The sequence below is a fragment of the Poromitra crassiceps genome, assembly GCF_964638095.1.
Source record: "Poromitra crassiceps genome assembly, chromosome: 12".
Classification (NCBI taxonomy): domain Eukaryota; kingdom Metazoa; phylum Chordata; class Actinopteri; order Beryciformes; family Melamphaidae; genus Poromitra; species Poromitra crassiceps.
Window position 1 is genome coordinate 14,989,772 of NC_139632.1, and position 24,827 is coordinate 15,014,598.

The 24,827-nt window shown below is 47.9% G+C and overlaps 1 protein-coding gene across 1 annotated transcript in view; it reads right to left on the reverse strand.

Annotated features, from left to right (window-relative positions):
• Positions 1-24,827, reverse strand: part of cacna1ea (calcium channel, voltage-dependent, R type, alpha 1E subunit a) — a gene marked incomplete at both ends in the record, with an annotated part of 139,103 nt that overhangs the window by 53,737 nt on the left and 60,539 nt on the right. The window contains 2 exons of the mRNA XM_083647225.1: positions 2,661-2,819; positions 3,603-3,706. Coding sequence (XP_083503351.1) covers positions 2,661-2,819; positions 3,603-3,706 — 263 coding nt within the window. The remainder of the gene's footprint in view (positions 1-2,660; positions 2,820-3,602; positions 3,707-24,827) is intronic.

Sequence of the window (24,827 nt, forward strand, 5' to 3'; positions counted from 1 at the left end):
GGGCCAGAATATTTGACTGGTACTCTAAGGCCAACGGGGTGGCCCTTCAGCCGGAGGCAGAACTCGCCATCTTCGGCTGCTCGGAGTCTTCTCTGAACTTTCCTACAGTTGTGCAACAGTCTCTGACACTGGGGACAACTGTCGCCAAAAAACAAATTCTGAAGGAATGGAAATCTCCCTCTCCACCGTCTTTCCAATTGTGGTTGACGGACATGACCTCTGTTATATGCATGGAGAGACTTAGGTTCCTGAGAACCAATGCACTTAGAACATTTATAACTATCTGGGACCCGTTTTTAGTCTACCTCAACGAGGCTAGGGGTGACGAGTGACTCACCCGGCTGGCTTCCCATAGACCCCTTGAGTGAGATCCCAGGTATATCGTTTACAAGAACATAAGCACCTTAGGTGGCTGGCGGCACCACTTTGTAATGTTGATTATATATATATATATATATATATATATATTTTTTTTCATTTCTTTCCCCTGTGTCTGAGCCTGTTCGTCTGTTTTGTCTTGTTTGTGTTCTATACAAATTTAAAATGTGGAAAAAAAGAAAAGAAATTACAGACAGAAGTTCGGTAAAGCTTGTGATACACAAGGCATTTTTTTGGCATGTTTTTAGCGGGGGGTTCCTATCAGGAGGAAACCCCAGGGGAGCACGGGGAAAACATGCAAACTCCGCACAGAAATGCCCTTTTGACAAGCCCACCTGGGCAGTGGGCACTGAAGACATGGGCTTGGGGACACACCCTCAGCGCCCACAGCATCCCAGGTGCCCCATACTCCACCCCAACCACGACCCCCTACAATTTGCATACTGCCCCAACAGGAGCACAGTGGATGCAATCGCACTACATGTGCTAGGAAGTCCCGGAAGATCATCAAGGACACGAACCACCTGCACAACAGCCTGTTCTCCCTGTTGCCCTCAGGGAGAAGATACAGGGTCCTGAAAGCACGCACAAACTGTCTGCGGGATAGTTTCTTTCTGCAGGCTACGACACTCCTCAATAAATGACACAAACACCTGGATTATTGTCATTTGCACACTTTTTATATGTATTCCATCTTATTCTATTTTAATACCTTTAATACTGTTTACATTTTGCCCTATTTAACTATACTGCCCTATTGTTGTTGTTGTTGTTGTTGTGATTGTGTGCTCTATTTGTTGTTTGCTGTTATTTTGTACTTATTTACCTACTGCACCTTGTCTGTAATGGAGCCCACAGCATAAGAATTTCACACATGCGTACTTCTACCACGGAGTGACAATAGAAATATTGAATCTTGAAATCTTGAATCGAACCCAGGACCTTCTTGCTGTGAGGCGACGGTGCTACCAGTGCGCCACCGTGCCCCCGTTCCCCCGCAAGGCAATTATTAGGGCAACATCCCAACAACAAAAAACAATCTGAGACCCAGGTTCAAAAATGCATTACAATGTTCCCTGGCAGCAAGAAGTATGCAATCATTGCAATAAGCAGAGGTGGAAGGGAGTTACTTTGCACTTTGCAGAATATGGTTTTACATGCAAAACATATGAAAAGCTCTTACAATATCTTGCATTACTTAACTAAAGGATTTGAATACTCTTTTCCAGCACTGACAATAACACCATGGCAACTTCTCAGCCAATGTTGTACATCAGCATTGTTCTAAAGTTGAAATGTGCGTCATTGCTTTCATTGTTGATGTCAATTCTCAGACAGTGCCTTCAGAAAAGGCTTGTCGGCTAAAGCCTTGAGATATTCAAGTGTCAGACAGTAAGAATGAGATGGATTACCGACTAAACAAGTGAGGAAACCTATGTCTGTTACAGAATGGAGGACCAGAGTTCCTCTGTAAGCTGCTCATTCGGTGACAGAGACAATAATCACTTCAATCCGTCTGTGTTATCCCATTCACCTTCAGCAAGATGAGAGCAGCTTACAGGTTAATGACAACCGTGAATCTACAATGGAGCATGCTGTATTGTTGACTTTACAGTAATTATACAGGACAATCCTGCACGTTTGGCTTGATCAAGTCTCCAGGTGCAGTCTGGAATGCTCTTGGCTATTGTCATAATCACAAACACACACACACACACACACACACACACACAGACGCATGCATACAGTATGCGCACACGCACATGCACACACACACGCACGCACACACCCAGGACCACCCCCCCAACCACCCACAAAGGTATTAGCACACAGTATATATGTGCTCTTCAGATCATATCGACCCAGGCAGAATCAATGAGCGGACAGTCTCCAACACACAGCAAAAAAAAAGAGACAAACACAACCTAGCTATCATGGCGATGTCCATGACCCCCCACGCATGGCTTCAACAAATGCATTCCATGCCGTAATATTTTCTACATTAGCGGCATGCATACTGTTTCTGTCTTGTCTTGAAGAACTGCTATAAAATTCTGCTCAGCTTCAGTCTTCACTGAATTGCTGTCATAGTCTTGTATACATGGATGTATGTAGCCTACTGTATGTATGGATGTACGTACATATGTGTGTATATCTACCGTATATGTATATGTACTGTAGATTGTGCATGTATGTATTCAAGTATGCTTGTAGGTATAACCACATACAGTAAGTGCAGCACACTGGTTCTAAAGGTATAAAGTTATGAAGCATGTCAGTACCCAGTATTCCCTGCTGTGGGGTGCAGGTACTGTGCAGCCTGCCGCTGTAGAACTCCAGGCCGATGATGGCAAACATGAGGATGGCAAAGAAGAGCAGCAGGCCGATCTGGAGCAGAGGAACCATGGCCTTCATGATAGACTTCAGGACGATCTGCAGGCCTGGAAGGAGAGCGCACAGTGACCAACAGAGCTAACGGGAAAAACAACAACGCTCTGATGCAACATCTCACTACAGCGACTGAAAAAGTCAAATGAAAATAAATTTGTTTTAAAGAAAAATAATTTGTAGACTGTCCATTACTTTCACATAAATCGCTAAAGGATTTTGTCTCTTATGTCTATTGTACACCTTACGGTTAGACCGATATATTGAGCCGATATTGGCCTTTTATTCGATATTGGATGTCAGTGTCTTCCACTTCCAAGCTACACAAACAAACCTGCTAAAACAGTGATGACATTTGATTTGATTTGCACATTTTATTTGCTTGTTTATTTGTTCGTAATTGAATTCATGCAATAAAGTATCTCAGAGTTTCATCTAGCATTGAACAGGTGAGATGAATCACCCTGCCTTAAACAGAGCTACCCCACCTGAAATAATTTCATTAGTCTGGCTTTTAATGAAGGGTTGTAAAGGTCTAAAGGCTTTTCCACCCAGCAAAATATACATTTCTGGGGGATGCAATGGGTACTACTTTCACCTTTTCTTTTTGGCATGAAAAGGATCAAATGAATATTGGTGCAACATATCAACCATAGGCATTTTCACCCAAAACGATGGCCTTGGTATCCTTCAAAAACCCTTTGAGTTTCAGCAGAAGGAAAAAACCCTGCAAGGAGAGAGCTGCCCCCTCCTGACATAAGAAGATGTTGAGCTGGTGTTGTGTTACTGTAGTGCTGCCCCCTCCTGGTGGTGTGGTGTGTCGCTGTAGTACTCACTGGGAATGCCTGAGACCAGTTTGAGGGGCCTCAGCACTCGCACTGCCCTGAGAGTCCGCAGGTCTACAGGGATGTTCATATGTGCCCCTGCTGTGGCCAGGATCCTGCAGACACACACACACAAACACACACACACGCACACACACGCACGCACGCACGGACACACACACACACACACACACACACATAGAAATGAACCGTTATTGTTTTGCAAATGAACACCTCGATTTAATTATTTTTCTGTATGATGTACAAAGCTATGTTAAGACTCTCTCTCTCACACACACACACACACACACACGTGCGCACATAGGGTATTGGTACTCGATAGCTTTAAGATATCGACCAAAATAAGCCAGTACCAAGTAGTATTGAAACTTCTCCAGTCAAACGATACCTGCATTTGATCCTTTTTCTACACAGATCTAGACAAAAACTAGAACAAGAAGTGAGCTTGACCTTTGACCACCAAAATCTAATGAGCTCATCCTTGCATCCAAGTCGACGTTTGAGCGAAATTGGAAGAAATTCCGTCAAGGCATTCCTGAGATATCGTGTCAACGAAATTGGGAATGGCGTTCCTGAGGTCACAGTGGCCTTGAACTTTGACCTTTGACCACCAAAATCTAATCAGTTCATCCTTGAGTCCAAGTCGACGTTTGAGGCAAATTTGATGAAATTCCATGAAGGCGTTCCTCACATATCGCGTTAACGAACATCGGACGGACATACGGATCGACGGACAACCCGAATCCATAATGCCTCCGGCCTGGTATCGCCGGCGGAGGTATAATGACTATTTGTATGGTTTTGCTCACAGCCAGACAAGTGTTCTTCGATTTAATGCGATGTGTGATTGGACCACTACCGCAGCAGCTACAACCCTACAATACAGTCTGTAGTGGTGAAGTCACACACACACACACACGCACACACACACGCACGCACACACGCACGCACACACGCACGCACACGCACACACACACGCACGCACACATGCACGCACACGCACACGCACACACACACACACACACACACACACACACACACACACACACACACACACACACACTAAGATGCATGGCTGGAGGTGGTTAGATCCTGTGCTGTATGTATGGACTGTGAGAGCATGTGGGTCTACACCAGCAGCAGGCTGTGAAGACGAAGAGAGAGAAAACAACAAGCGTGATTTTGGGGGCTTTTGGCCGTTTCCCTGAGAGGACGGCTGTGACAACTGCTATTTAGGAGAACAAAGAAGGTGAAGCTCCATCAAGGGGAGGCAGAACACCCGTAGGCTGGAGAGACATGAAGCTCACAGACAAACATGCACAGACCCGACACACACGCCAAAACAAAAGTCCTTCAAAATGTTCCATTTTTACCTGAGGTATTGTTTTCACCTTGTCTTGTGTGTGTGTGTGTGTGTGTGTGTGTGTGTGTGTGTGTGTGTGTGTGTGTGTGTGTGTGTGTGCGTGTGCGTGTGTGTGCATGCGTGTGTGCATGTGTGTGTGTGGTCCGGGAGATACCTATTGGAGTGGGAACACCGAAGCCGTACTTTGCCAGGTGTTTGTGTGGCGCACAGTGGCGCAGTGGTAGCGTTCTTGTCTCGCACTCTCGCCTGACAGCAAGAAGGTCCTGGGTTTGATTCTCGCCTGGGACACTGTTGACACTGGGGTTATGTCTCCCCATGCCTTCGGTGCCTCGTGCCCAGGTGGGCTATCTCGTCAAAAGGGCCTTTCTGTCTGGGGTTTGCATGTTCTCCCGCCCTTCACTGCAGCTGCCCACTGCTCCTGGCCTGACCATGGAGGAGGACGAGCCAGGATGGGTCAAACACGGAGGACAAATTACACGGTGCCTCCAATTGCATGTTTGTGTGTATTGGCTGCTGTGCACGTTTGTGCATGCGTGGTGTGTCGTCTGCGACGAAATAAAGTTTTTCCGTCGTCTGGTTTCACTCGTTCACTCCCTCCCTCTGACCTATCCATGACCTGACCTATCCATGACCTGACCTATCCATCACCTGACCTATCCATCACCTGACCTATCCATCATGCACCTCTGACCTATCCATCACCTGACCTATCCATCACCTGACCTATTCTTCACCTGACCTATCCATCACCTGACCTATCCATCACCTGACCTATCCACCACCTGACCTATCCATGACCTGACCTATCCATGACCTGACCTATCCATCACCTGACCTATCCATCACCTGACCTATCCATCACCTGACCTATCCATGACCTGACCTATCCATCACCTGACCTATCCATCACCTGACCTATCCATCACCTGACCTATCCATGACCTGACCTATCCATCACCTGACCTATTCTTCACCTGACCTATCCATCACCTGACCTATCCATCACCTGACCTATCCACCACCTGACCTATCCATGACCTGACCTATCCATCACCTGACCTATCCATCACCTGACCTATCCATGACCTGACCTATCCATGACCTGACCTATCCATCACCTGACCTATCCATCACCTGACCTATCCATCACCTGACCTATCCATCACCTGACCTATCCATCATGCACATCTGACCTATCCATCACCTGACCTATCCATGACCTGACCTATCCATCACCTGACCTATCCATCATGCACCTCTGACCTATCCATCACCTGACCTATCCATCACCTGACCTATCCATGACCTGACCTATCCATCACCTGACCTATCCATGACCTGACCTATCCATCACCTGACCTATCCATGACCTGACCTATCCATCACCTGACCTATCCATCACCTGACCTATCCATCACCTGACCTATCCATCACCTGACCTATCCATGACCTGACCTATCCATCACCTGACCTATCCATCACCTGACCTATCCATGACCTGACCTATCCATCACCTGACCTATCCATGACCTGACCTATCCATCACCTGACCTATCCATCACCTGACCTATCCATCACCTGACCTATCCATCACCTGACCTATCGATCATGCACCTCTGACCTATCCATCACCTGCCTTCCTTGGGTCTTTTTACTCTTTTCCCTCTCCCTCATTCTCCCTCCTTCCAGCTATAATTGTGCCTCTATTTCTCCTCTATTTCTCTCTCCGACTGCATTTTTCTCCACTGACCTGAACACACATCTATCTCCTCTCAGCTGGATACCTAGCGGGTGAAAGGCAGAGATGGAGAAATATGGTCAAAACAAGAAAGGCTGTGGAGGGAATTCTGTTGTCGATGAGAGAACACTTTTCCCCCTCAACCTTGAAGCCAGAGGTTCAAAAGATCTGCCCATTCTCTGCTCTCTCCTGGCTCTTTCGTGAAATTGACTGACCGGGTGAATGCAGTGGAAAGCTATGATCCCTTATTGATTTCACCTATTAAATCCACTCCAATCATGAAGAGGAGACGCAGATGAAGGGGATGAAACAAATTAAATAATGATTGCTAAGGTGGCCGAGACGTGGGGTTGTCTCGAATTTGAGGAAGATTGTATTTTGTATCCTCAATGTACCAGGCTCAGCGCCAGGTTGAAGTGACTGAGACGGCAGTTAAAATGGCGAGGGGGGAAGTATTTTTATACAGTATAGTAAACAGCAAAGCCCACATCAGCAGGTGGGCTTTGAAACGCTATCGTCCTCGAGATGCTCTCTCTCTCTCTACGCCTGTGTCTCAGCTGTCTTTGCAGCTGGGGGCGGTGCCTAGGCTAAATCTCATCCACACATCCCGGTGCACACTCTCACCCACAAACACACCCGGTGCACACTCTCACTCTCACTCTCACTCTCACCCACAAACACACATCGTCACTTATAGAAGTGGCTGCACCGCTTGAAGGAGATGATCAGATTGTTTTGTCTCTCTTTCTGTTCACGCCATGGAGCAGCTCTCTCGCTCTCTGCTCCCCCCCGCCCCCCTCTCTCTCTCTCTCTCTGTGATGATCACCAAAACTACACTTCCCTGTCGTTTCCATTCTGTGGATTGCAACAATGGAAACATAGCCTATTAGGGCCGAAAGTTCAATTTAGGAAACCATGAAAAGCAGGCTGATCCCAAGTGATGTGTTCTGTCTATCTCTCCTCTGCTCCATTCAGTACCGGGGACGGCGCCGTGCAGCCCATTATGCAAAGAGCCTAAACGCATCTGTTTCTGACATGCCAAACCAGCAGGAAAACAAACCAGTTAATTCTGTCTTACCTTTCCTCAGTTTGTCGGCATTAGAGCACTAGACCCAATACTAAACTTCACGTTCTGACATGGAAACAACGGTAGCACCAGCAGCAACTTCTCAATATTGTTGCCACTATCTCCTATTAAATCAGCTTCTGTTAAACGATTGTTTTGGGATATTATATAGTATAGGGTTAAGGCAGGATTGTAGGTGCACCTGCGCTGGCTCCTCTGTTCCATAGATCGACAGGAGCAGTAGGAGCTGCGGGGGGCTGTGGGCCCGTTCTGACCTTGCTTGGCCTCGCCTGGGGTCACTACGGTGTTTTTTTTTCTTTCTTACAAAGCCTTCTGCTGTTTGGCTAAGCAAAGCTAAGCTAGGCTAACTATTTAGCAAGCAAAGCGGTTTTACCTTTTCAGCTACAACCAGCAGCTCCGGTGTCAGTCGGTCAGTTGGTTTTCTTTAATCACATGATCACGTACAAGGTGCATTGAGGGTCAAATCGAATAAATCTCTTAACAACCAACGGACAAATATGGCTGCCCCATGTATGTACCCTCCCCCCCCCCTCCCCCATGGCACCGGGTCAGATGATATACACACGCAGCAATTTAAGCGCTCCCCATAGCACCTTCACAAATTTTGCTATCAGATGATTGCATATTTGAACAACACGCAGCGGGAAGCACAGGATCACAGACACACAATTAGATTCCTGTGGCGTATAGTGGTGAGAATTAGTCACAACCGTAGTGTTGGGAGACATGGGGTGTCATCTGATTTAATTAAGAGATGATAGAGAGAGGGAGTGAGAGAGTGAGAGAGAGAGAGAGAGTTTAAAATAGCTCACCATCATCGACACAAATATAGAAATATCCTCCTGAGCCTCGCACCTCTCTCCGGCTCTACTCTACCTCTTCCTTTTCGGATTTGCTCCCTCCCCGTGTCACCTCGGACCCTCCCCGTGTCACCTCGGACCCTCCCCGTGTCACCTCGGACCCTCCCCGTGTCACCGGCTCGGACCCTCCCCGTGTCACCTCGGACCCTCCCCGTGTCACCTCGGACCCTCCCCGTGTCACCGGCTCGGACCCTGCCCTTTTCCTCCACTCTTCTTCACCCCACTTCTCTCTCCCTCGCTCTTCTTCCCCCCTATCACTCTTTCTGTTCCCCCCACACCCCACCTCTGTCATCTCATCCCCCTCTTCCTTCACCAAACCATTAGTCAGTCCTGGCTGCTCTTTAGTTGTTATGGAGACGAAGGGATGGAGGGTCTAAAAATGGCCTCCTCATTTAGTCCACCGTTAGTCAGTGGACATCCTGGTATCTTTCCTCTCTCTCTCTCTCTCTCTCTCTCTCTCTCTCTCTCTCTCTCTCTCTCACACACACACACACACACACACACACACACACACACACACACACACACAGGTAAAAGTGTTTTACATTACTCAACATGGGGGGGGTCAGCAACGCAAACCTTTGATATGTGCAGGAAACCTGTGTTCTTGTTGGAAAAGAACAGAGAGAAGAGTCAGGGGGGCTTGGCTGCCACCTGAATCTTAGAGGCCACTTATATGAGCACTTGAATTGATGCCAGAGACGACACACACCTACAGCGTCCTGGTCTAACCCACCCACGCGCTAAAAGAGTCACCTTTAGTCACCAGGGGCTGTCCAAGTGTTAGACAGTGTCAGCTTCCCTCGCCCTGCTCTTATCGGCAGCCATTATCCCCACAGTGAACTGAGCGTATCCTCTGGTCTGAGCTGTCAGCCTTGATAAGTGAGTAACACTGACATACCCTGCACTAATGACAGCTCCCCGCTGTGTGACAGATCTGTCATGACAACGGCCACGCCGTGATACTGATCACGCTGTGACTTATGCCCCGCGTCACTGTCAAGCAGCAAAGCTCATAGATGTGAGCGCACCTTCAATATTGTAAGAATACTATACAATAATATGTGTCAAAATCACAAATCAGAATTAGGTTCATGCTGTTTATCAAGTGCAAGGAATTCAGTCTTTGGTGCAGGAACTAGGGCTGTCACTTTTTATTCGAAATTCGAATTTAACTTTGAATGTGGAGGAGGAGGGCATGTTCGAATGTATAATTGACCTGTTCGATTTATTTTTTATTTTTTTTTATTTTTTTTATTAACCAAAATGAACCAACTGCTGCTTGCTGGTAATGTTAATCCCATGTCAGAAAAAGTCTCCAGATTTGTTGCGTTAGTCTCTTCTGAGAAAGATTGTCTCCAGGGTCTGAAAAGTTGTCTCGAGTTGGATGCAGCCAAGTTTGTGAGGCAGTGTTGTGACTGTGAGCATCCAAGCTAACACAGCAGCGGAGAGGAGCTGACTGACTGGACCATGACAGCTGAGGATTTTTTTAAATATTCTTTTAATATTTTATATTATATTATATATATTTATACGATGTAACCGGCAGGCGCGGACTGCATAATCGGGCACGTCGGGCCGATGCCCGGTGGCCTGGCCTGCAAAAAAAGAAAATAATAATAATTAATTAACCAAAAAACTTCAAATATATTCGAACATTTTGCGGGCAATTAAAGTTCGTTCAAACTTTATTTTGGGAAAAAGTGTTTATCCAATTATCCTTAATTGTACTTGGCCAATTCCAGCCGCTGTCCCGGTCGTTGCTGATCTGCCGATCTGGGGAGAGTTGTAGATGACTAGCACGTGCTTCCTCAGATACATGTGCAGTCGCCAGCCGCTTCTTTTCATCTGACCGTGAGGAGTTTCACCGGCAGGACGTAGCGTGTGGGAGGATTCCCCCCAGTTCCCCTCCCTTCTGAACAGGCACCCCGACCGACCAGAGGAGGCACTAGTGCGGCGACCAGGACACATACAAATCCCACCGCAGACACGGCCAATTGTGCCTGTACGGACGCCTGAACCAGCTGGAGGTAACACGGGGCTCCAACATAATAATAATATATATATATATATATACTGTATATATATATACTGTATATATATATATATATATATATATATATATATATATATATATATATATATATATATAAGCATACAGTGTGTAGGGACAACAGGACCTCACATTCAGTGCAAGGAGACCGTACAAGATATACTGTACAATAGACAGTAGACATACCATATCACAGTGAGTCAGCATGTATTGTACGAGCTAGCAGTCTGGCTTGCAGTAGGTTGCATCAGTACCAGCAAAATAAAGAAATAAATTGTCAGGATGTTGAGGGTATGTGGACCCAAGTGCAAAACACGCAAGGCAGCAGGCAGGATTCAAGATTTACTTGATTACTTGATTTACTGAAGCCTGAAACATGGCACGGTGGCTCAGTGGTTAGCACTGTTGCCTCACAGCAAGAAGGTCGCGGGTTCGAACCCTGGTCCTTTCTGTGTGGAGTTTGCATGTTCTCCCCATGTTCGTGTGGGTTTCCTCCGGGTTTCCTCCCACTATCAAAGACATGTATGTTAGCGTAAGGGTTAATACTCGTGTCAGTGCTCCTGACCAAGGCACTGGCAATCGAGCTGGAGTTGGTCCCCAGGCGCTGCACTGCGGCTGTCCACTGCTCCTAGTTCTAGTAGGGTTCCTAGTAGAGGATGGGTCAAATGCAGAGGATGAATTTCCTCATGTGGATAAATAAAGGATAACTTAACTTAACTTAAAACAGGACTTCAATCAGGATACAAAGAAAGAAATCACTAGCACAAAACTAGGGGAGGAGCACACAAGAGGCACCAAAAGTCCAGTGGCCTCTGGTGGCCAAGAGCATCAGGCCTAGATGCCACTGATGACATAAATAAATAAATAAATAAATAAATAAATAAATAAATAAATAAATAAATAAATAAATAAATAAATAAACAAACAAACATGCATACCCACTCAATACTTCCTAGTCTCGCTGGCCAGCCTCCCCTCCCTTCCGTCCGAGGAGTCTGGCGCCGCAGGTCTCCATAGTGGGATTGCGATGGGCGGCGCTTAGCGGCAGTGCCCTTGGAAAATAGTTTCAAACAATCCAACTTGCCGTTTTCAGCGTGTAGCAACGAGCTAGCGTGTAGGTTTCTGCCGTTAGCTTGCTAGCTAGTTAGCGTTGTTGTTTTCACTGCGGCGGCAGGGCACTATTTACAACGACACACAGGGAGGAGGGAGCGGAAGCCGCTCTGATTGACATGGTCGGAGCCAATGACAGAGCTTCTAATAAGCCAGGAGCGGACATCCGGCTGCCACCGAAACAGTAGCTCAAATGGGAGAGCAGAGTAGAGCAGGGGAGGGTTTGTCCCAGTTATGGAGACCTGCGGCGCCAGACTCCTCGGACAGAAGCGAGAGGAGGCTGGCCAGCGAGACTAATACTTCCCGATAACCATTTCAGACCATTTAACTGTAATCTTGGCTCTCCACCTTGACGATTTAGACCTTGGCAGCTCCTTTTACTAACCGACAAAAACTTCTGTGAACACATCTCAGAGTAAATTACATTTTTCTGGGAGACCAACCAAAATGAAGTGAATTGCGCTTCCCTACTGTGGGAAAACGTAAGGCTTTTATCAGAGGTAAGATTATTTCACATACAGCTGACACTAATAAACTCCATAGACATAGAGTATGCCAGAAGGACCTAGACACTTCTATTGCTAAGTTATAGGATGACACTTAAACCTGAACTTGATCTTTTACTGACTAACGACGACTCCTCCACTCGCGGGGGTCTATGTACACTACGAACATGGAGACAAGGCAGGCCACCAGTCCAGTACTGTTGGCCCTAAGTTAGCCACAAATCGAATTACTCAAATACGGGATGAAACAGGCTCTATCTGAGCCATGTGATCAACAACATCTTTAAACCCTTTTATTCTCAGGTTATACACTTCTGAATCCCCAGTCGACGATGCCCCTCTGACTTCATTCATTAACCCTGCCCAAGGTCTCAATTAGTGACCAGCAGATGCTTGATGGTTGGAATAATACATGTGAATTTTGCTTTAAAGTGTATTGGGCAGCTAGATCGGACCAGACAAAGAGTTTAACAAAGAGAGAACAGACAAACAGAGAGAACAGTGGGTGCTGCTATCATTGGGTTGCAGTGGAATAATCAGTGGAACAAGGTATTACCTTCAGTTTTACTTCGTTTCGAACTCAAGCTCTCACTAGTGCCTTAAACGCTGCAACGCAGCCCTATGGAAGACTGTTATTTTGCTCCAAAATTACTTTTCATTAAAACCTGACCACCCACCCGTAGGTGGCGTGGTACCCCCTGGGACTGACACGGATCCACGTGACTACGTCACGTCCTGCCAGCCCAGGGAATAATCACTTCCGCTTTCTTCCACCCGCTGTGAAGACGTGTTTTGTGAAAGCTCCGCGGTTAACGAGGAGTTATATTATATAGCTTTAGATACTAGGCTCGTTCCGGCTGACTTGCCCACCTCAAGAGGGTCGCGTGGACGGGATAAAGCAGGCTTCGGAGACCGACCCTGTACCCTTCACCCTGCGGCGTCGGAACAAGTCATCTAAAAAGCTAAGAGTATCTTCCTTAGTTAACTGTTGTTACTGTAGCTGCCGCCGTGCAGTTGATGTGAAACGTTTCCCCGGAAACGGGGTAACGTTGTTAGGCTTGAGCGCATGACTCAGGTCTGCACTCATAACTCTAGCTAGGTTTGCATACATGCAGAATAGCTTGTACCGTTAGCACTAGAACAACAGGCTAAATAGCACAGTTGTCACAGATAGCTAGCTGCATCCGTGCGGTTGTTTCTGTTGCTAGGTACTTTAGGAACGCCGGCTGTAGAGCGCGCGCGTTAGATAGTTAGCTAGTTTGCTCAGTGCAGCTAGCTTGGACTACCTTGTAGCACTCCATATCTGGCTGCGTCCCCAGACAGGGTAACGCACCCGGTTATTGTGGCAGATAGCTAACGTGCACACGTGCAGTTAGTGTCTGTGTGCTAAGTACTTCGCGCCAGCTACCTCTGTGTAGTGCGCGCCTTAAGCGAGAGTAGTAGCTAGTAGCCATGCTCTTCAGTGAAATAGCTAGTTAGCTAGCTTGCTCCCGTGCAGCCAGTATCTAGCGATGTGTAACCCCGTTTTCCTGTTAGCAGAGAGAGGGGGGAACAGCTAGGTGCTGTATTAGCTGTGAGGCTACTGGCCGGTTACGACCGGCACAATTCATTTGAAACCTACATAAATGTAGTGTAGCTTTTACTGGCGTCTGAGATTTTAGCTGGGCGATTCGCTAGCTAGGTGAGCTCGCCCCGCACCTTGTGTGGGCCGCTTCTCTCAGTACTTACGCCATCTTAGCCAGCTTGCGTGTCTGCTAAGTGTTGCTTGCCTCGTGCAATTAGCATCTACTAGATTGCAACTCCCGCTGAGGAGTTTCTTCTGAGATTGACTAGCTTCGCGGGCCGCTGGCCTTTGCTTGCGGTCACGCTTGCTTCCCCGTGTTACTCAGGGTAGAGACGCGCTGCACCGGCCTGTGCGCAGGCTTGTGTTAGCGCACGCTTGTCTCTCAGTGCTTATGCTAGCTTAGCTAGTGGCTTCCACGTCTGTTCTCTCGGGTTAACAGGTTGTGGGCATTGGTGCCCCCCCTTCGGGATGGGCTATTGCCGCTTACGTTACCATTGCACGCGCACGTTCGCTAGCCTCCGGGTTGCTTACTGTCTAGCCTGTGCTTCTTGCTAGCTTGCTTAAGCAGTACTCCCGCTAATAGGGTGCGCCCTGCGGGAGCTTGCTATTAGTGGTTAGCTTCCTGCTTCCTCTTGCTACTGAGCAGGGAAGGTCAGGGAGGGGATGGGCCGTGTGTAAAACTACTTGGCCGAGTATGAATCGGCACGTTAAGTGCGTGTTCGGCCTTGGGCACGAGCACGCTGCACAGGCGCCTTGAACCTTCGGTCTTGTCCGCAGCTAAGCTCTTTAGAGCTGACCAAGGTCCGCTCTCAAAGAAGTGTTAAAGCTAGCTTGCCTTGCATAGGTGCAGATAGCAATATTAGTACTGTTTAGCACAGAACGATAGCATTTTGCAGATAGCTGGCGTGCACCCGTGCAGTTAGTACCTGTGTGCTAAGTACATTGGGCGCGAGATACCTCCACTACAATAGACATACTGCTCCTTGCTGGCGCTACGCGTCCAGCAGGGCTTACAGCTCGCCAAGGTCTGGGCTCAGTGCCAGCCTTTGGCTTGTAGCTCTAAGGACAAGCCCACCGCCCTTGGTGCCCAAGGCCCAGGGTGGTTGGGAGCTCTCCATGGGTCGCACTCCCTTGTAGGGGCGCCCCCTGCAAGTGCAGGGAGCCTTCGATACAACAGCGCGTCAGTAGGCGGAGCTTGCGTAAGAAGTTCTCCCCCAGCATGCACAGCTTCTACGGAACTGTCCATGCGGCGGGGGGGCGTAGCCTCTCACGTCCCGCCCCCCCATCAGGGCACCGGATCGAAAGGTCCCGGTGCCCAGCAATATGCTCATGACTATATTTCAGGGATCATTTCTATAGTTTCTAACTTGAGAAATGTGTTTCTAAAATGTTCAGTCTCGCTATCCACGACGATGAGACGGTGATACTCTTTTCTGAGCGCGAAGCGGGCAGAGAGACTTGATTCAGTTCATATGCTCTCTGCTTTTGATGACCGTTCACTGTCTCCTATGGGGACATTGAGGGAGAGAGTATGATCGGAGTGGTGGAACGGGTTCCGCTCCGTTGGCCACAAGAGACCATCTTGTCCAACAGGCTCGATGCCTGGGAGCATCTATGTTCCCCCGTCCCCATTACGGCGCACCCTCCAGAGGGGATACGCGCTACAGTTTGCCCACCCACGTTCGACGGGACCCCCGATCTGGCCGTGGAGGAGGAGGCCATGGACGGCTCCATGCGTCCAAAATTGGACCTTCGGCGTCTCAACAAGACGCTGAGGAAGTCCCATCCCGAATGCTCTCTTCCCCGCCTGTTCAAGTTGAGACAGGGGGATTTCTTACTTCCAGGGATCTGGAAGGTGCGGTCTTCCATGTCCACATGGTCAGGAGACACAGGAAATACCTGAGGTTCTCCTTCCTGGGGAAGGCTTACGAGTTCTGTGGCTTGCCATTCGGCATGTCTTTGAGCCCGCGAACCCTCACGGTGTGCGTGGAGACAGCCGTGGCTCCCCTCGGCCGAGGGGGATCCGCGTCTTCCTATATCTCACGACGTTCTCTTAGCGGCCGACTCGAGGGTCTGTGCCGCGGAACATACCAAGGTGGTGACCAATCACCGGCAAACCTTAGGGTTTTTGGTGAACTGGCAGAAGAGTTGCCTCGTCCCAGCGCAGGCGGCGACCTTCCTGGGGCTCGAGCTATACTTCCTGCGAGCCTTTCGCCAGAGCGACAGGCTCGCACGGTTCGGACAGCAAGCCAAGGACGTTAGGTCTGTGCCCTCGGTGTCAGTGCATCAGTGCACAGTGATGTTGGGCCTGATGGCCTCAGCACTGCATGTGCTCCCGCTAGGGAGGCTACACATGCTCTCGTGGTCCAAATATGGTTCTCAGGCTTCGCCTGGACTCGGCCGGGGACCGTCATTGCAGGGTTCCTCTGACAGGTCAGGCCTGGCAGGCGCTGGCTATATGGGCGGACCCCCGTTACCTCTCGAGAGGTACTCGGTGGGGCCCTGTCCCGCTCAGGATGGTGATTCGCACAAACGCCTCCCTCTGGGGAGGGGGTGCGATTTGCGGGCATTTTTCGGCGAACGGCCGGTGGGAGGCTCAGGAGCTTCGCCACATAAACGTGCTAGAGCTGAAGGTGATTCGCCGGGCTCTGCCTCAGGACAAGCCCACCATCAATGGCGCCGCAGGCCCATTGTTGGTTGGGAGCTCTCTTGGGGACCGCACTGCCGGACAAGTCCGCGTGCGGCCAGACTCGAAAGAGAACGTTGCCTCCGCAGTCCCCCCGGCCTGCGGAGGTAACACTTCCAGCGGCTCACACATGGGCACCATGTGCTGATTCGCTCGGACAATAGGGCAGCGATCGCCCACCTGAACAAACAGGGCGGTGTGCGGTCGGGGGCGCTGAACCATAGCGGGGATTCACCTGTGGTGTATCCCCGTCTCCTTTCAGTGTCAGCGGTCTATCTGCCGGCACGGCGGAGTTACGACCGGCCTGCTGTCTCGAGGCAATCCCCGTTATACGGAGTGGTGCCTCCACCCTCGGGTGATGGAACAGGTTTGGGCCAGGGTTGGTCGCGCCTGCGTCGATCTCTCGCATCGCGGCGCGCGACACACTGCCCACTGTGGTTCTCGATCCAGGAGGACAGCCCCCGTTAGGTCATGATGCGCTAAAAGCGCACGCGTGGCCGAGGGAGGGGCTCTATGCGTTTCCCCCGACCCCCCCCTGATCCGTCAGGTGTTGGACAGGGTGAGGGAACAGCGCCTCTGGCTCGTTTTAGTCTGTTTGGCACAGGCAGACATGGTTTGCGGACCTGGGCTCCCTGGCGCAAGATCCGCCCTGGGCATTGTCGTTACGGGCCGATCTCCTATCCCAGGCGGAGGGGGAGGTGTTCCACCCCTCCCCAGGCAGGTGGAATCTAGCGGTCTGGCTCCTGAACCGGACCAGTTGCTAGCCCAGGGCTTGCCTGATAATGTGGGATGCACTATGCAGCAAGTAAGGGCGTGGATCCAGTGAACTGCAGTGTGCGACCAGTTCTCTGTTTCCTTCAGAGCCTGCTTGACGCGGGTCAGTCCCCGCAGTCGTTTAAGGTGTACGTAGCCGCGATTCTGCGTGCCATAGGGGAATTGAAGGGAGCCCCGTGGGGGCGTACCCTTTGGTCTTGCGCCTCATGAAGGGGGCGCGTAAACTGCGCCCGCCGTCGCGGTGCGTTTTTCCCCCCAAATCGGACCTGGTTACGGTGCTGGACGGGCTAACGGGTCATCCGTTTGAGCCCTTGGACTCCGCCGATTTAAGGGTTCTGTCTTTAAAGACCGCGCTGCTGCTGGCCTTGTCGTCAGGAAAGAGAGTTGGTGACCTGATTGCCCTCTCGGTGCAGCAGGCCTGTGTGGTAATGATGGGCGCAGGGTTACGTTGCGACCTAACCCGGCTTACCAACCTAAGATTATTAATGTCAGCTTTAGGTCTATGGTCATAGACTTATCAGCATTCTGTCCCCCGCCGTTCAGTTAGAGACGGGCGAGGAGAGACGTTTGCTCATGCTGTGCCCCGTAAGGGTGCTCTCGGCCTATGTGGCCAGGACGCGTTCTTTACGCTTTACAGATCAGCTGTTGGTTTGCTTTGGGCAAAGGGCCCAGGGCGGACCCCTTTCCAAGGATCGCTTATCACACTGGATAGTGGAGGCGATCGCGTTGGCATACTTTGCCGTGGGCAAGGTTCCCCAGGAGGGTATCAAGGCGCTTTCTACGCGAGGTGTTGCGACATCCTCTGCGATGTTGCGCGGTGTGTCGGTGGAGGACATGTGTGCCGCGGCCTCATGGTCCTCTCATCACACTTTTGTCAGGTACTACAGTCTCGACGTGTCCGGTGCGCAGTTCGCGCACGCGGTGCTGTCGGTGGCAAGAAAGTAGTATCGTTGCCACTCTAATATGTCAGACGGTTAGGCATAAACGTTGCCATATGGCCGTGGTTCACCGGTGCCTTTCGGGTCGCCCTGTGGGGTGCTCCCGGCAGCAAGGTCGGTTGAATGGAGGCACTAGTGAGAGCTTGAGTTCGAAACGAAGTAAAACGTTAGGGTTGTGCTACAACCCAGGTTTTACGAGTGAGAACGAGAGCTCTCACTACCCAGCCTTGCTGTGTCGATGCGTCACGGGGTGCGTCGGATCTCAGCAGGCTGGAAGAAATTAGAGTGATTATTCCCTGGGCTGGCAGGACGTGACGTAGTCACGTGGATCCGTGTCAGTCCCAGGGGGTACCACGCCACCTACGGGTGGGTGGTCAGGTTTTAATGAAAAGTAATTTTGGAGCAAAATAACAGTCTTCCATAGGGCTGCGTTGCAGCGTTTAAGGCACTAGTGAGAGCTCTCGTTCTCACTCGTAAAACCTGGGTTGTAGCACAACCCTAACGTTCTTATCAATTAATTTAATAAATTAATTAATCAAATAATTTAATTATTTGGCACCGAATCGTCAAAGTAGTTTGATGATTGACACAGACAGCAAGCAACCAATCAGTTGTGGCTGAAAAATATGTCCCCAAATCAGTGGCGGATAGCAGAGCGTCCAGACTCTAATGAAGGATTCATTGGGGCTGGTTACCAGGCTAGGAAGCCATTGCATCAGAACCTTTCCAGAATAAGTCTTGGAACAGCTGCTTCTTGCACGATACGTGTCAAGATTTCCTTTAAGGTTTTGGAATGGATTGCGTTCGGACCCCAGATTTTGCAGCTACACTGGACTAGTCTGATCTTTCCCCTTTAAGAAGACATCAGAATTCTTCAGGAGAGTCAAATTCAACAACTGCTCTGGGGGATGCAGTACAGTGGGTGGTGTGTGCGTGTGCGTGTGTGTGTATGCGCGCGTGTGTGTGCATGTGTGTGTGTGTGCATGCAGCGGATTGTCTTGACTGAATGAGGAATATGTGTTGAGGAACTCCTACACTGCGCTGCTCTGGTTGGTTTAGTTGCTATAAGCCTCTCTGCCTCCCACAGTGTGCTCTGTCATTTTTTACTCCCCCTTCTCATATCTCACTCACTCTCTCTCTCTCTCTCTCTCTCTCTCTCTCTCTCTCTCTCTCACACACACACACACACACACACACACACACACACACACACACACACACACACACACACACACACACACACACACACACACACACACACACACACACACACACACACACATACTGTATAACCACACTGAACCCCCTACGTTCTCAAGATGTTATGCAAGATGAAAAGTCAGTGCCCCATATATCAATATCCTGAGTGTAAGATCCTGGTCCGGCTTCATGTGTATAATCCGTTATCTAACTGTTAGTCTGCATATTGGTTTATGTGTCAGTTACACTAAATGTTTTCTGTTTGGGCAGAATTAATAATTGATATGGGTAAATGATTGATTAGTCATCTGTTGGAAGAGAGAGAGGCATGTGGAGGGGGGGAGAGAGAGGGAGGCAGACTGAGTAAGGTTGAATTCTTCTTGACCATTGAGCCTGCTGGAGTGATATTGGACTCCTGGCTTTTGAGCAGTCACAACAGACTGCACTTGCATACCTTGCAAACAATGTGAAATGAATTGTACTTTTGGTCGTGTACATATTGGAGTTGTATGTTGTTTGTGACGTTTTATACTCCTTTTCTGACCAGGTCTCTCTTGAAAAAAAGATGTTCATTCTCTCATCTAATTTTCATTCACCGATCTTCTTTAATAGCGTTCCAACAACTAGACTAAATATAGAATCAAAGGCCCGTGCATCTAAATATAGAATGAAAGGCCCATGTGTTTTGGCTCAGAGTACGGTACTCCTTTTCAAAGAGGAATAAAAAACAAAGCCAAAGCAACATACTGCTTGCTGGCAGTGGTGCAACTGTGATGGCGCTCAACACCGCCTCAGCATCGCTGCTATGACAATAAAACACGTAGGCGCCAGAAAACATTTTAACACATTTTAACACGTCATTCTGTGTTACTTTTCTTAAACTTCATCAGTTGCCTGTATTAACATTTTATATTTTCCTCCCAAAATATATCAAGTGTATCATCACTGTATGCAAATTGAATACTTTCAATGCTTAAAAAATACTTCTTAAAAAACTTCTCTTGACCGATCTAACCTTCTGCAGAGCTAAAAGGGGATTTTCTATAGGTCAGGGTCTCTGATGGTAACATACTGTATGTATGTAATTCAGATGGCCTCAGGCTCGACACTTGGTAATGTAATCCAAATGGTTTTACAATCTCAAAATAAATATAATAATTCAAATAGTTTAACCCAATTTGTCTCATGAGTTAGGCTGTAGCACAGGGAGATTCAAAGGTGCTAACCTTGCTGTACTTTACTAGTCCGAATGCAAATGCGCTATACATGTTTTTTGTTTCCTCTATAGTGATTTGGCACATTAATAACTAAAATAAGGTCAATGCTCTCAACAGTAGCACAGCCATCCAAAACTACTAAAATAGTTCTACGTTTTCATACATTAACAGGCCATGTGCTCAACATCTATCGTATTGTTTCCAGCAGGGTTAGTAAAGCACACACACATACTGTACACATACATGTACTAGACACAAATAATTGCTACATTTTTCATACAGCAGTGACTTCATTACGTGTGAAAGAACTCATCTGAAGTACAAATGGGCCTCTGTAAGTGTGTGCATTCATTTTCAATGTCAGTGTCAAAATTAGTTAATTTGGACAGATATGTCAGATCAATTGAGAAAAATTCAATTCATTCAGCAATGTATGTCAGTTTCCCTCGGAATGCTTTCACAGCTTCACATGAACCAAAAATAATATAATACCACGTCACATTTTAAAGAGGCATTTTTGTAGTTTCACACTGAATCATCCATTTAAGCTCAGATGTCACAGGGCATACTGTATGGTGTTTACAGCTTTTACCAAATGCATCTGCTCTGATGGTCACAAATCAATCTGCAGTCATTTATCAGTGACACATAATGTGCTACTTTCTGGCCACCACTGTGGAAAATGAAATAATCTGAAATAATCCTCCCCTTATCAGAAAATGTAATTGTGCATATTAATGCATTGACTGGTTTGGAAGGAACAGACGTAGGAAACAATCCCAATAAAGGAAGAGTCACTGCACTAGACGACCACAGAAAAGCATTTTCTGTCAATGATATTTCAGCGCGGCAGACTTTGCTAACCATGATGCATCCCTGTCGGCTTCGAGAGCTAATTCAAACAAGAGCCAATTCTAACAAGAGTTAACTGTAGTGATTGCAGTCCCTAGACTCTCTCTCTTTGGTGTTGTTGAGAGCCTTTCCCTCTGGATAGCCTACTCATCCATTCAATATAGCTGCTTGTCTGAGCTATAACCAGCTAAGGAGAGAATTAACTGATATCATAATGAAAGGGGTGGGAAGGGGGGTGGGGGTGCAATCTCTCCCAAAATGGTTCTGCTTGAAACTCCCCTATGGACAGTTTAATTTAATCATGATCCATTCCAGGGAGAGTTCAGTTTTAATGTAACAGCAGCAGCACATCTTGCGCGCGCGCGCGCGCGCGCGCACACACACACACACACACACACACACACACACACACACACACACACACACACACACACACACACACACACACACACAGACACACACACACAGACACAAACACACATACACACACAGACACACACACACACACACACACACACACACACACACACACACACACACACACACGATCATTTCTGTCCATTCCCAGTATCACCAATATACAGTAAACACTTTGGATTGTAAATGCGTTTTTTTTAACGTGATTTTTAGAAAACGCTTCAAAAGGCATAAGAGTGAGGGATTAACGTTTGTGAAGATTATCCTGCTGAACCCAAATTCGCGCTCCCATAAACTTTTGTTCACCACAGACCTCATTTGATGCATTTAAGTGAAATCCCCATTCTAAAACCCAATAGACTTTTTCCCTGACGGCGGCGATTTCTGGTTAAAGCCTACAAAAATACATCATCCCTGTGGTTAGGGATGGGAATTGATATGATTTTAGCGATTCCGATTCCATTTTCGATTCTGCTTATCGATCCGATTCCTTATCGATTCTCTTATCAATTCTCATTGGGCAAGGGAAAAAAAAAGAGTACAAACGGGTTTATTAACATTAATTTTCTTTTATATTATTATAATTATGTATTATTATTCAGCTCTGAGATCAGATTGCTCTTTTCAATCCCATACCAAGCAGGGATCAGTGTGTCTGTTAAACTGGCTCTGTTTGGGGGTTTGTATTTTGGGTTGAGCATCTTTGTCATCTCCCTATAGAAAATATATAGTGGGAATGAATGAAACAGAACTAGTGGTTAGAATGACAACATGCAACTTTGACATTTTACTTTAGCTGGCATGTCAGACAAACTTAGTCACTGCTCGGTGACATTCGTTTACCCTCGCCTCGGTCATTTTACTCTTCCCTGCCTGGGTGAATGGAGGGGCTAGAGGTTCACAAGAAGTACCGTACTCGCTGCAGCCTCTGACCCAGAGCGACGACCAGTCTCTGAACCAGTCTGACTCTGAACGTCGTCATCATCTAAATTAAATGGATGGAAATGGAGTATTGGTGAAATCTGGTTTACACAATGAAACAAATGGCACGAACACTAAACACATAATAGACAGGGTCTGGAGGAGTTTACCTTCCATATTAATAGATGACGCGCTAACATTAGCCGCGCTGCTGTTAGCCACGTTATCGTCACTCCGTAGCACATCAAAAACGTGACATTCCTCCAAAATTATTGCATGCTGTGTGGACAAATGTTTCTGCATATTGCTAGTATTTCCCCGCTTTGATGAAATAGAGGTTTTTGCAAGCATTGCAAGTGGCACTGTGGTCATCGTTTTGCTTCTGCCTAGACGCCATGGTGGCTGCGGTCTAAACAAAACAAGGCTGCGTGGGTGTTGCAGCGTGTGACGTCAACGCGCATGGAATCGATAGTGGAATTGTTAAGGACTTTGGCTAATGATTCCAAGGAATTGATCCCCTGGGACCCAGTTCTCAACAAGAACCGGTTCTCGATTTCCATCCCTACCTGTGGTACTCTATACTTCCCACAATTGAAGGCATAGCATCTCAGGGAAAAGCACTGAAACACATTGAATAACGTGCCAAATCCAATGTAGTGTGTGTCAGTCAGTCTCTCCCTGTGGACTGACTGAGCTTTTTACCACTCGAGTCAAGGTGACGGAGCGCAGCCTGTTCGTGTCGACACCTGCTGTGCATGTGTCTCCGTCTCCATCTACAAACATCTCATATCATTCTGAACTGAGATCCAACACTATTTTAAGCTATGAAGAGCCTGGTGGCCCCTGTACCTCCCTTAGCCAGAGCCTTTCAGAGAAAATGCCAAACTGGAAACTAACTGATATGTTATGAAATTGGTTGCTTTTATCAATCAATAATTCCACTGAATAATACATTTATTTCCCCCAGATATGGCGCCATATTGAGACAGACATTCTCAAGAAAAGGCAACATGTCTGAAATAATTCCAGATTCAATTTAAGAAAACAAAATTGCAAATTGACAAATGGGAACGTTTGTGATGTTTGCCTCGCCTGAGTCCAGACCTTTGAATCCGCCCACTCCAACGAGTTGGGTTTTGGCTGCTTTTAGAAGATGGGAATAAAGTCAGTGTAACCAGTTGACAATTCAGTCTGACACCAGCTTCATGTTTTTCAGCATGGAGGAGTATCATCTATTACCCTCTTGCAGGTGTGATGAATCAGATTTTCACTAGTAACTCAATTGAATTCAGTTTGACTCGAGTTCCCCCCCAGCATCAGGACCGCTTTCATCTGAATGCAGCATCTAATCTTCTCAGATCAGCTACTAGACTAGACTGCATTAAGGCCCTCCACACCGTCTTTGTTTCACAGCCCACGCACACAGCCTCTTTGCAATGGCGAGAATGGGGGGGGAGAGAGAGGGAGGGAGAGAGAGAGAGAGAGAGAGAGAGAGGGGAAGGGGGCAGAGAAAGAAACAGAGAGCGTATTTGGCTGTCAAGTACTTCAAGGCCATCATCATTATGAATCAAATTGATTCAGAATCCGGGTTAAAACACCACTTTTACTCCGCTCGGCGTATGTCATTTGAATGTCACTAACGCTAATGCTCTCGCTCTCTCTCTCTTTCTCCTTCTCTCGCTTTCTCTCCATCTCTCACTCTTTTTATCTTGTTCTCTTACATATTCATGTTTTCAGGGTGTGAGGCCTGCACTCCTCATGCACCCAGCGTGCGCGTGCCCTTGATTTGTAAAACAGGAGCTTGTTAAAAAATGCAAAAATCTCTCTCGCACTCTGACTGTCTCCCTTTCTATCTCTCTCACACACACACACGCACACGCACACACACACACACACGCACACGCACACGCACACGCACACACACACACAC